This window comes from Lactuca serriola, chromosome 3 (assembly GCF_051521515.1).
Source record: "Lactuca serriola cultivar US96UC23 chromosome 3, Lser_US96UC23_V15, whole genome shotgun sequence".
NCBI classification, from domain to species: domain Eukaryota; kingdom Viridiplantae; phylum Streptophyta; class Magnoliopsida; order Asterales; family Asteraceae; genus Lactuca; species Lactuca serriola.
In genome coordinates this window covers 8487196-8500316 of record NC_136410.1, presented here as the reverse complement: position 1 = coordinate 8500316, position 13121 = coordinate 8487196, and the positions used below count along the sequence as shown (strand labels likewise).

The window sequence follows — 13121 nt, the reverse complement described above, 5'->3', positions numbered from 1 at the left end:
TATGAAAAGGGATGTCGTAATCATAGTCTCAGTTGTTTAGACCTTTTTGCCACTTCTCACAAATCCATGTTAGTGTGCCGGTAAACCACACACACTCCACTAACGCCTTTGAGAATGCAAATATCACAATTTCTATCTAACTAAAATCTACTTAGTGAAAGTGTTTCCTCGCCATCATTTTCATGAATCGGAGAGAAACCTTATGACACTTAGATTTGCTGGTGTATGTGTTCTTATCCATGTGAATTGTCATAACCATAGTCACAAGACAAGGATAATGACAAATCCAAACTCATATGGATTGAACTCAATCTTAATTTCTTGCCACCTGGTAGCTCAAGGGCCTGCCATTGCTTCCAAGTTGTTGTGCAACCAATTGAGAACTCTAAGAACTCATATGCAAAGCCAACTTTAACTAGAATGGGCACAGAATATGTCAACATGATAGGTTATAAACCTCAAGTCGTGTGCTAGTGAAGAACTTCAGGTTTTATTCTTGATTAGTTCTTGAGACTTTCAAGACCTTTAAGAATCCCACTGTCCTCATGACATATAAAACTTTCTTGTCAAATATTCAAGGGATAGTGCGGATTCTTTATCAAGACAAACACTTCACACAATTGGCCTTAGTTGGTCTTTGTTTTATCCAAAACATCACAACTTACCAATTTCAAATGTACAAGAGTAGATAACTTTTACTCTTACATTTGATAAGTGTTTTAAACCCTCTTTAAGACATGTCACTCAAGTTCAATCTTAGAGTATAACTCTAAGAATTGTTTTTGGAACGAAGTATGACTCATCTCCTTGATTTAACCATTTCAACAATTCAAGTTCCTCTTCTTAGTCAGAAGAATGCACTAAGATTTCCTTAGAGAACTGATTTTGATATGGTTTCTTAATCATTAAGATGATCACAAAAAACGGATACTAAAGTACTCTCCCATCTTTACAGATTTGAGAAACTTTTATCTTTCTGCCCAAATTGATTCTTCTTATTCGCTCTGCCTTACATTGGAACCTTTTCCAATGTCTCATAATTACACTTAAGCTTGTAAGTATAACCATATTTACTGAGCTTTAGTAAATTATGACGAATAATCCATGAAATTACACTTTGCACTTTGTTTAAGTCGGTTAGTGGAGCGTGTGTGGTTAACCGGCACATTAAGTTACCCTTTGTCTACCTTGTTAAATACGAGTTAGTGTGCCGGTTAACCACACACGCTCCACTAACCGACTTAAACAAAGTGCAAAGTGTAATTTCATGGATTAGCACCGTATTCACATTTTCCTAAGTAACTAAGATTGGGTATTATTAAGAGTTTAGTTACTTAGTATTTATCATTAATACTTTTAATGAAGGGAGAATCATAGTCCTGTCAAACCCATTCGGCTAACGACCCTCCACCGGTCAAGGAAGCGGTGGGTGAGAGTGGACACCCATTAAACTGCCATTTTATAGGCAGTAACCTTATACCCCCCCCCCCTTATAGACCGGCTTCGTGAATGAGGCATACTAACGGTAAGACTGACTTTACTCTTACACATACATATATATATATATATATATATATATATATATATATATATATATATATATATATATATATATATAAACTTATAATATTATAAAGTATAAGGGTTGAATTTTAACTTTTAAAATTCTAAGGGCTAACTTGGAATTAAAGTATTCATAAGTGAAAACTTTTCAAATTCCAAAACTTGAGGGCAAGTTTTGAAACTATTCAAAACTAATTAATTCCATAACTTATGTGTTTAAAGTAGTTTTAATCCAAAAACTCTTCAAGTTCCATAACTTAAGGACAAGTTATGGAAGACTTTAAACTAATAAAAGAATTAACTTTTCTTTATTTTATAACTTATGGAATTAATTAAGGTTACACTTTTTTTATTTATTATTTAATGAAGAGACTCTTGGTCCTCCATAACTTGAGGACAAGTTATGGAGTCATAAAACCATTTAATTAGAACTAGACTCTTCATTTTGTAACCTTTGCCAACTTTTATGAGTTTTATGAAACTTAAATGTGACGTTTCATATAACTTGAGGACAAGTTACAAAAACACATTTTAGAATCAAATCTTAGATTAATTTGGATTGAAAACAACTATTTCACTCAACTTTTCTATTAATCTAAGCAACTCATAAGAACAAGATAATTCAGATCAAACTTTTTCATGTAATTAGTCTAAACCTTAAACTAATACAAAACATGAATCTATTGACAATTATCTTTGAAATTGGATTAGCATGAACATTGCCACATCAAAAACAAGTTTATAAGTCCAAAAACATCTTAGGGTAATGTTCCTAGTCCAATTCCAGCCAAAAAAGTCGAATTTATGTTGTCTGGGGGTCCAACTCGTCGAGTGCACGAACCAACTCAGCGAGTTGGATGCACTTTGCCTTGGACTCGGCGAGTCTATTAATGGACTCGGCGAGTCTGCTGGGCAGACAGCATCAAAACTCGATTTTTCAGCTACTTTTGCAAGTATAACAAGAAAACAAGCCTAGGCTCAGATACCACTGTTGGGTTTTGAGCATTCTAACACTCCTAAGTGTACATGCAACCCTAAATACCTTGGATCTATGTTTTCTCTATTATACATGCAAATAAGAACTTCCAAGGTATTATCCTAATCTAGCATACAAAAACAATGAATATAACAAGATAGAATACATACCTTTTTTTATGTAGAATATATTCATGAAGCTTGAGTGCCTAGTGCCCCAAATGTGACACCTCAAATGGTTCACACAACATCAATTACACTTGGAATAACTTGAGAGAAACTTGAACACTCCATGAAATCGTTTAGCCCTCACACACACACACATAGTGCACGATTTCTTGAGCCATGGGATTCTTTTATATGGTGGCTATTAGGGTCACACCATGTAACTCATGACTTTACCCATTCCTTATGCTCCATGGATTTTAACCTCCATGGAGTATCCATGGGTCACCCCATGGACTTAGTCCAACATAAGGAATCTTGGATCACAAGCCCACATATATAAGAATGAATGATTTACACAATCAACCCATATATTTAATTAGTCTCCTTTTGATCACTTAATTAATTCCAAATTAATTCTTGATCAATACTAATTAAATGACCTTATTAATATATTAGAACTTATAATATATTAACAAACCTTAAGTGCTATTTCTCTCATTATAGTCTATCCAAATGCATGATGCCATGCAACCCAAATGGACCATGCCGGTTCGGGTCAAGCCTTACCAATTATAGTTATGGACTTAGACACTAATCCAACAAGCACTACCCATAGTTATTTACAGCTGAGGACTTCGAGGACGAAGTCTAATTCAATAGGAGGAGAATTGTAACGTTAAGTTTCAGATATGTTTCTTTTAAGTAATTTAATATTTCGGATGTTGTATTTCTAGTGGACACGGCGTGGTGGTGGAGTCCCACAGCATGGCCAAGGCCAATGTTTCATAGGTACTAAGCTAGTGTCACAGCATGGCATCTATTCGACATAGAGTGGCCCTTGTTTAATGGAAACCCCTAATTCGGGGTGTGAACCCCTATTTAAGGGAATGTGATGGCTAGGGTTTCCCAACCTCGGCCTCAATCACTCTCCCTCAGCCTCCAAGAGAAAACCCTAGCCTATATTGCTAACCTTTGAGTTTTTGTGTGTTTGGTGGTGTTTTGAAGAAGAAGAAGAAGAAAGCACCCTTGGGCTTTGTTTCAGCAAGCAACTCTCTGCATCCCTCTTGTGCACGTTTTCTGGACTCTGGTAAGTCCTTAAGATCCAATCTTTATGTTACTTGTCTCTAGATATAGCCCTTTTGTCCCTTAATCTTCATGGTGTGAGAAATTGGAAGGTTTGATATCATAAAGTTGGCAACTTTATGGATCCATGTGGTCATTTTAGTGTCATATGTTCCAGATCTGAGGATTTATGGAGTTTTTGGTCCCATACTTAAGCTTGAGTTCCTTACTGCCATGCTTTTGACCTAAAATGGAAGATACATGTATTGGACATGCATGTTCATAAAGCTAAGATTTTTATGGCTTATTAGGTGTAGGAAACCATTCTAGAAACTTTGGGTGAGCAACTCTAGAGATTGATTGCTTACTGAGTGACTTTATGCATTTAGTTACCTTTAATGAATTAGGGTTTGGGATCTTGACTTATCAGGGTGTCTAAATGGATAAAGATGGAAGCTTTATCCATCAAGACCATGAGAAGGACCAGATCTGAGATTTGGAGCTCTTGGAGTTGTATGAAATTGGCTTAATGGATTAAGCTGTCCAGACTAGTCCCTACGACGTGGCGACTTGGTAGGAACCCGTCCGCTTTGTCGTTTAGCAGTCACGGAGTGGCCAAGGATGGCCACGGCATGGCAACTAGCTGGAGGTTGACCTTTAACTTTTAACTGTTGACCGTTAACTTTTACCAAGTTTGACTTTAAGTCATTTGGGGTATTTTGAGTAATAGATTGAGGCTTGGTCCTTGTGTGTTGTACAGGCGACCTGTAGAGCCAGAGTTTGGAGCAATGATCAGTTTAGCTATCGTTAAGATTCTGAGGTGATTTTTCCTAACTGTACTCGTGGGTCAAAGGCACCAACGTCGGCCCACTAGGTTGTATGATGTATAGTGATATATATATATATATATATATATATATATATATATAATGATGTTATGTTGTAGTATTCTGCTAGACTGGTAGATCTGCATGATTATATGTTTGTTGGTTATATGTTTATTGTTGCATATGTCGACATAGTGCAGTTGGTTTGAAACAATATTGCTTTGTGTCGAAGCCATCAAACCTGGGAGCACTCCAGACATAAGTTGTGGGTCGGGAAGGTAATCCAGACTTATGGTATGGGCTCAGGAGCAATCCAAACATGAGTTGTGGGTCAGGAGGGCAATCCAAACTTATGATGTGGGCTTAGGTGTAATCCACTCCGATAGTTGTGAACCCAGTATGCATATTGTTATATGTTTGTGCAATGGTATTTTGGGGGACTCACTAATTTTGGCTTACAATTTGATTTTATGGTTTCAGATACATTAGAGGATAGGGACAAGGCGAATGTGTGATTGTGCACATCATCCTAGATATTTATTTGGCATATGATTTTTCGATACTCTGATTTATAATTATGGCTTTGGAACTATATTTTGTGTGAATTATGGATTTTGTGATAGTTTTACAAATGAAAATGTTGTCAAACTTTTAGGATGTTACACATGGCCTAGGCAGCTCTAGCGCGCCAGCCATGCCTGGTGCTATCCTGCCAGCTTTGTCTAGCACTCTCCTGTCAGTCCTGCCTAACACTCTCCTATCAACCTTGCCTGGTGCGCACCTCCCGATCGCGCCTGGTGCCCCCGGACGACCTTCCCCATCTCCTTGGTAGTTGGGCCCGAATTGGGTTGGCCTAAGGCCAAACCCAATACCCCTTGACCTAATTCTCCCTTATAAAGTGAACAGTACCTCTTCCATGGAGAGGAAGCTTTCCCAGGGACTTTCCCTTTGGGCTCTTCCACCACTTTCCACCTTCAATCGTCATATCCATACACTACCCCCAACACCAAGATGGTTCTCTCAGGCTAGGATGAACCATCTCACATCTACCAACCAACCGGTCTAACTTTATCGTCGGTGCCTACTCCCAAGGCACAGTCCATAGGGCGGTTCTAACGACTTTGCTTTGTAATCTCATATCCCCGCTGAAGCAACAGTTCAGAAGATCTCCCGACAATTTGAGTCGTATCACCCTTGATTATCTATTTTTGTAAAAAGAAAAAAATGCAAGATCATAAAAATAGGTAAACATCATTCATTTTGATTTTGAACCAAACAAAAGATAACGGACCAAAGCTATTATTACCCAATATTGTTTTGACCGGATTAAAATAAGTAAACTTAATATTCAAACAAGAAGCCAACTCCCTATTTTCAGAAGCAGTATTCAAGCAATCTCTTTGTGATCTCTTCTCTCCATCACTGATGCTTCTGATATTCCATTCTTGAGATCTTCAATCAGAAGCTACCTAGATCTCTCTTACACCCCACCGGTTTTTATTTTATCTCACATTTTCTGAGTCTCAAATCTCAATCTCTAATCAGAACCTCTGATTAAATTTTAGGTTTTCACTTTTCACCACACTAATTCGGATCCTTGAGCAACAATGGCTGCAGCAAGAACTTCGTTTTCTAACGATTCAAGGTTAGTGAAGGTGCCATTGCCGAAGTCTGTACTGCTCAAGGATTATCTGATCGATGATCTTAGTTCGTGTTCTTCTAATGGCTTCAGGTCGTATCCGCGCCGGCCATGTTGCACCAAGGTTCGTTACCTTATTGAAATCGATCTTAATAAACATATTAATCTTCGGCCATCGCAAAAAAAGTTTCTCAGAAGCAAATCAAAATCCTCGTTGGTGCTGCAAAAAGCTTCCGCCGCTGTGGTTAATGTTTTCAAACACTTCCAGTTCTCCGGTTCTGGTAAGCGTGCAAAAGCTAATTTCCTACCGAAGAATCTGTCTCGGAAGCTATCGAACTGGAAGAGAACTATCGATGGTCGTAACAAAGAGTTCAACAAAAGGTTGAATTCGTTAGACGAACCTGTCAAAGAGAAGAATAAGAAGAAAAACGTCCTACGTCCGCCGTCTAAAGTTTCAACCGCTGCCACCACTGCTTCGGCGGAGGTGAACACATCCACAAGTAACAGCAACAACTCCGCCTCGTCGGATAGCTACTTTACCACCACCTCCGTTTGTTCTACAACAAACAGTTCTTCGAAGATCGATGTAACAATAAACAACGTCGTGGAATGTGAGCAGCACACAACGGAAAAGAAGAATACAGCAAACGGAATGAAATCTGGCGTAGCAACCGCCGCCACCGATTCTGATGTTTTCACCGGAAATGCAAAGGTAAGTACCGATCACATGCCTCGCACCCCCACAGTAGATAACGCTACACTCATTTGATCAGATTTCAGTTTAAAATTTTAATTTACACCGATTGCAGATTTTCTTCCATCTCCAAAATTTCACATCTCAGTAGAAATTACGAAAAATATAACTAAAAATTAATTACTTATTGGTACAAAATGAAATATTTGTTACTTTTCTTACAAAATTTACACGGTAATTGTCAATGATTTGAAATGTAAATTTTCCCGTTTGATATTCAAACTCAGATTTAAGTTATTCAAATTTGAATTATTATTATTTATTACTTTTGGCAAAAGGCATTAATTTTTTTCAGCGAGGAAGGAGGAGTAAAGATAGCTGGGAAGTGTCGGTATAATTTTTATTTTATTTTTTATTTTTATGAACTGCATGTGTTGGTATATCTGACGCACGTGATCTACAAACTATGGGAATTTGCCTTTACTTAATCTGTGCCGTTAAAAGCTGCAGAACACCATAATATCCTGCTCTCTTCATTACACGATCCTCATGATATCTGATGAATAAGATTTGTTATATTTCTATAAGAATAATAAATTGTATATAAACAAAAACAGAATGGTATGGGAAATGAAAAAGATACATCATACATAGGAAGTTGAGGAAATATGGAATTCCAAGGTGTTTTAGTGTGATAAGAAGATTTGAATTTGATCGAGTAATTAAGGGCAGGTGTCATTTGTGTTGTAGTGAGTTGACCTTGATAAGTCAAAAATTCTAATCTTGGGATTTGCTTAATTACTTTACTTGGGAACCATCATGATTTGTCTTTTACTTAAAATTTAAACTTCATTTGACATTATCTTGACCACCTTTGACCATGCGTGATAACACTGATTTGTTACTAAAATATAATTGTAACTTACCATAACCATAAATCTTTAGTGGTTGATTTGCTTGTAAATATGTATATTGTCTTCTCGGCTCTATAGCATATATATGAAATTGAAGAGTTGATTTCTTGATGTTGATAATTGACAGAAAGAGGAGGAAAGTGAGAAGAAAGAGCAATTTAGTCCAGTTTCAGTGATGGAGTTTCCATGTGATGATGATGAAGATGAGGTTACTTCACCTTTCCAACATTCCCGCTTATATACGGAAGGTTGGACTCTATCTTTTTTGTACGTAATTTATCTCAATATAATAGAAAACAATAACATAAAACGTTTAATCTAACCAATATATAAAACATACTAGATAAATGGTATCTAATAAAGGTTTTATTGTTCACATTTGAAAATTTTGTAGGGTTCATTATTATATGTTTATAATAATGACATGCAAAATATGGTTGGTGTACATGTAACAGGAACCAAAAAAAAAGTCATGAGCAAGGTTCAAAGGGTGAAGAGCCTTGCAAATTATAATAAGCTAAGGCCTGTCAGATTAGAAGATAGGATTACATTATCAGAGTCTACAACTACAAGGCCTGATTTGTTGTTACATGATGAATCATCCAATCAAACTAGAAAGAAAGCAACTGCATTGTTTCAACAATTTAAAGCAACAATGTCCTCTAGTAATCAATTTGATCAATCCATAATGACTCAAAATGTCTTGTTAGGGTTCTTTATAGAGCGAATTATGGAAGGAAGTAGTGTCTCTAACTTCGCATTACTCCAAGAAGCAAAGGATTGGATTAATGGAGATGGATATGCAAGAGAGATAACATTCGAGTCTCTTGTAAGAGACATGGATAAAGAAAAAGTCAAATGGGCCAAATATGATGATGAAGTAGAAAAACGACAAGTGTGTTTGGTGTTGGAATGCCAAGTTTTCACTTCTCTAGTTGAAGAGATGTTACTCGAGTTTTATATGTAGTTCATATAGGAAAACAAATATTTTTGTGACATGATTTAAATTCTCATTGATCATGGTTCATATTGAGGTTAGTTTTTTTTTTTTTTTTTTTTTTTGCTATATTAATTTGAGCAAAATAGAGAAGATTAAGGGGTAGCGTTTACCCTTTACAATAAATTAAGTTTAAATTGGGTTAAGTGCTACTTTATGTACAACATTTTATAATTTTTTCAATTTAAGCGCAAAGTTGTTTATTAGACAAAATATTCAAATGCAACATTGTAACCATGAAGATGTCGCTTCATGACGTGGTGCTCCTTCAATGTTTTTTATACAATATATTAGTTTTGTTTATATCAGTCTGCAATAAATTTTAGTTTGTTGAACAAATTTATTAAAACAAAGGAATTATACAATCATGTTTCAAGTTATTATACATGTTAATATGATGCATGTTGTTATATTATAAAACGTTGTTGCATATTTCTTAAAAAAAATTAAGTTGATACAAAAGAACTTGAAAAAGAATAAAATGTTGACATATAGTATTTATCACTTTTTTAGAATCTATATTGTTAAAGCAAAAAAATTCCTCTTAATCATGTACGAAAATGTACCAAACTTTATAGAACTCTGAAAGGCCTAATTATCCTATAGTTGTTACGTTACAAGTAAGATAAACATATTTAATGTTTGATACGTGAGTCTAAGAAATTCTTCTCACATGTAATGTTTAGGTTAAACATTGACACTAACCTTTGTTAAATTAAACACAAAATATACGTTATTTTTTAAATGAATTTGACCCAGCCTTCTTGTTAAAAGTTTGAGTAATTCCCTAAATTTCTGTTCAGTCTAATTTATAAAAATAATAATAATAATAATAATAATAAAATAAAAAAGTTTAATATATTTTGTTATAAACAACATAAGATGTCTTATAAAAGCTAATTTATTTTTGTCAAACATGTTTTGACTGTTTGTGTTTTGCCTCTAATTCGATGCCAATGTTGTTAATATCATGACATATATATCATGTATCCAAAAAATATTTTGATCCGTGTTTATAAATAGTTTTAATTGTTTACTTTAACCCCTTCCACTCTATCATTTACAAATCCTTCTACCCTCAAAAAAAATTTCCGTTCTCTCTTTTTTCTTTTGTTTCTTTTTCTCGTTCTCGGAATATATATCCATTTCTCTATATGCTGTTAGGCAAACCACATCATCAATTATGTATATAACCTGACATGACATGAGATAGTTAAAGCCAAAAGGTAATCAAGATTAATGGTTGTTAAGATCCTAATTGCTATAATGATTAAGAGATCGAAGTTAGATTTTATTACGAATATAATTCAAAATATGTTGCAATAATCATAATCATATCATAATCCATAATAAATTAAGCGTATTGGTATTCCCTCAATAAATTTAACCAAAAGTTTACCAACGAAACATTAAAAAGTATAAGTAATTTAACCAAACTCAAAGTCTAGAAACAAATTTCAACTTGAATTGAACTCATCTATTATTAACATCGTCGGATCACTTTATGAAAATTATAACCATTTTATAAATATAATTAATAATACTCGTCTTAAATCTGATTTAGGATGCCAAATTCTTACCTTCAAGATTCCTAATTTACTCTTAATTCTACTAAAGGGTCACCACGTGAAGTATACGCACATAATGATACTGATACCTCCATATTTACCCCTCGCCAAACTCTTTCATTTCCTATGTCCTTATTTCAAGCCATCATCCTTCCAATTCCATGCTAGTTAACATATAGATACGAATCGGAGATGGAATTAATGAAGGAATATAGAGAACCAAATTTTCTCAGAAACTTGAAATTGGTTCTCTTCTTTTTATCATTGTTTTGCAGTTTATGTGCTTAATATATAGATTTCCTCGGAGATGAAAGGAGAAGAAAAATCAAGATCTTTGTTGGGGATTTCTCTTACAGATACCAAAATGGCAACAATTTCTCATTTGCTCTTGTGGGTTCTTCTTTGGGTACCTGGTTAATGGCATTTGTGAGGTTGACTTTATCAATATTCATTTATATATACACTTACTTAGATGCATTCATGAATGCATGGATTAATGTACCTTGTATATGAATGTGTGACACTTATTGATTTCCTACAGAATACATGATAGGATATAATACTAACTGATAAGCCTGTCTTTTTATATTGCAGGAGTACGTATATAATAGGCTTAAATTCAGGTATATTAATGAGATTATATATGATTTAAACTTACTCTTTTAATTATGACCAAAAGACAAAAAAAATTATGGGTTTTCTTTCCTAAATTTTCAGCTATGGATGGTATTTCACGTTCGTGCAAAGCTTTATCTACTTGATACTCATATACATTCAAGGTTTCACCCCTAAACAAATGGTGAATCCATGGAAAACATATGTTAAGCTCTCAGCTGTTCTTATGGGTTCTCAAGGATTGACCAAAGGGTCTTTGGCTTTCCTCAATTATCCTGCACAGCTCATGTTCAAATCCACAAAGGTACTTTGAGTGTTCTATCTATGTTCTTCCTTTTACTAATTAGGGTTTAATTTCTATATTATGGTGTTAATTAATTATAGGTGCTACCTGTTATGATAACGGGTGCCTTCATTCCTGGCTTGAAAAGGAAGTACCCACCACATGAATATCTTTCCGCTGTTCTTTTAGTTGTTGGTTTGATACTCTTCACTTTAGCCGATGCCAATTCTTCTCCTAATTTTAGCGTCATTGGTGTTGTCATGGTTTGTGTATCTTTAATCATGGATTCCTTTCTGGGTAATTTTCAAGAAGCAATCTTTACCATTAACCCAAACACTTCACAGGTAATAATAACTAATTAATATATAACTAAGTCGTCTTTTTAATTAACTTCAAGATTGATCATGGGAATTTTTCTTTTCTGCAGAAAATTTTAAGAGCTCATGTATATATTTAACTATCTTATTTATATAATGGGTTTTGATCTTTTCATGTTCTTTCGTATGTAACAGATGGAAATGTTATTCTGCTCAACCATAGTTGGGTTGACTTTCCTAGTTCCACCAATGGTCTTAACGGGAGAAGTTTCCAAAGCATGGAATTCATGCTATGAAGTAAGTCCTTGTTACTTAATAAAACACGCAAGATTAAATTAACCATTAAAAAGTTGATCTTTTTGATTATTTGTTGTTGAATTTACAGCATCCTTATGTATATGGGATCTTAGTGTTTGAAGCTGTGGCCACTTTTGTGGGTCAAGTATCTGTTCTATCACTCGTTGCTCTTTTTGGAGCTGCTACAACTGCTATGGTGATTGTAACTCCATTTTCGATCATAACAAAAATGATGTGATTGATGTGATGATATATATAACAATTAATGATCAAACAATATATTTGCAGGTAACGACTGCAAGAAAGGCGGTGACTTTATTGTTATCTTATATGATATTTACAAAACCATTAACCGAACAACACGGTTCAGGGCTAATACTGATAGCCATGGGTGTGATCTTGAAGATGTTGCCAAATCATAATGTTCGACGGTTGCATACGAATGTAAAATTACACCTCAAGGAAAAAAAGAGTGCCAATCTCGAAGAAAACAGCCCTCTGGTGTAACACGGTCAATGTTTTGACTTTTGATATTTTGAAGCTGATTAGCTGATCAGTCGTATGTAATGTAATGATGAATTGATGAATTTGATCATGGAGATTGGAGATGGTTGATGAATTATGATGGCTTTAGGCTTTAGCAGTTTAGTAGCTGAATCTTGGATTGGGCCTTCAATTGTGTCGTTTTGGGCCTAATATCGAAGCAAGCGATTATCTTCGTTATCCCTTAATGACTTTAGATGATCTTAAAATTGAATATGTTGCCATGAGCCCATGAGGTTAAATATGTATAGTTTTTTTAGAAACTTTTTTACAAATATGTAAGACAGTAAGGGTCGAATCCATTTTGGAATAACATAGCTTTCACATGTTTGGCTTAGTACACAGTTAATGTAACTATAAAAGTATTAAAATATGGACCAATGTCTAAAATGCTATTTAATAAGATTAAAAAAGATATCGATCACAAACAAATAAGAAAATATTATATTTTCTTGGACAATTTTAAGATAGTAGTTTTTAAAAATTAGAGTATAATATTTTTTATGATATGTAACCAGGGTTGGAATATACAAATAGATTTGGTTGGGTAGGGGATGATGTTTACCTTTTCAGGTTAGATTTTCTTTAAGTTTGGTTTTTTCAATTTAACCATAAACGTTTATATTTTCATATTTTAATATTTTAATGACATGAAATAA

General features: G+C 34.5%; 1 protein-coding gene and 1 pseudogene across 2 annotated transcripts; both read left to right on the top strand.

The window, feature by feature from the left end:
• Nucleotides 1-5982: 5982 nt before the first annotated feature.
• LOC145094258 (uncharacterized) lies at nucleotides 5983-8859 on the top strand. The gene is made up of 3 exons (XM_079032541.1): nucleotides 5983-6946; nucleotides 7970-8090; nucleotides 8298-8859. Exons 1-3 carry the CDS (start codon nucleotides 6203-6205, stop codon nucleotides 8807-8809), a joined length of 1377 nt encoding a protein of 458 aa, XP_078888667.1. The 5' UTR covers nucleotides 5983-6202; the 3' UTR covers nucleotides 8810-8859.
• Nucleotides 8860-10455: 1596 nt separating this feature from the next.
• LOC145094257 (UDP-galactose/UDP-glucose transporter 4-like) lies at nucleotides 10456-12781 on the top strand (annotated as a pseudogene). The gene is made up of 7 exons (XR_013703245.1): nucleotides 10456-10838; nucleotides 11002-11030; nucleotides 11125-11326; nucleotides 11407-11649; nucleotides 11818-11919; nucleotides 12008-12115; nucleotides 12208-12781. The product of XR_013703245.1 is annotated as a UDP-galactose/UDP-glucose transporter 4-like (transcript).
• Nucleotides 12782-13121: the final 340 nt, after the last annotated feature.

Excerpts from the sequence above, each read along its gene's own strand:
- LOC145094258 (XM_079032541.1), top strand. The coding sequence starts at position 6,203 with ATGGCTGCAGCAAGAACTTCGTTTTCTAACGATTCAAGGTTAGTGAAG. Across the intron at positions 6,947-7,969 it reads TTTTCACCGGAAATGCAAAG|AAAGAGGAGGAAAGTGAGAA; the intron begins GTAAGTACCGAT and ends GATAATTGACAG. Across the intron at positions 8,091-8,297 it reads TTCCCGCTTATATACGGAAG|GAACCAAAAAAAAAGTCATG; the intron begins GTTGGACTCTAT and ends TACATGTAACAG.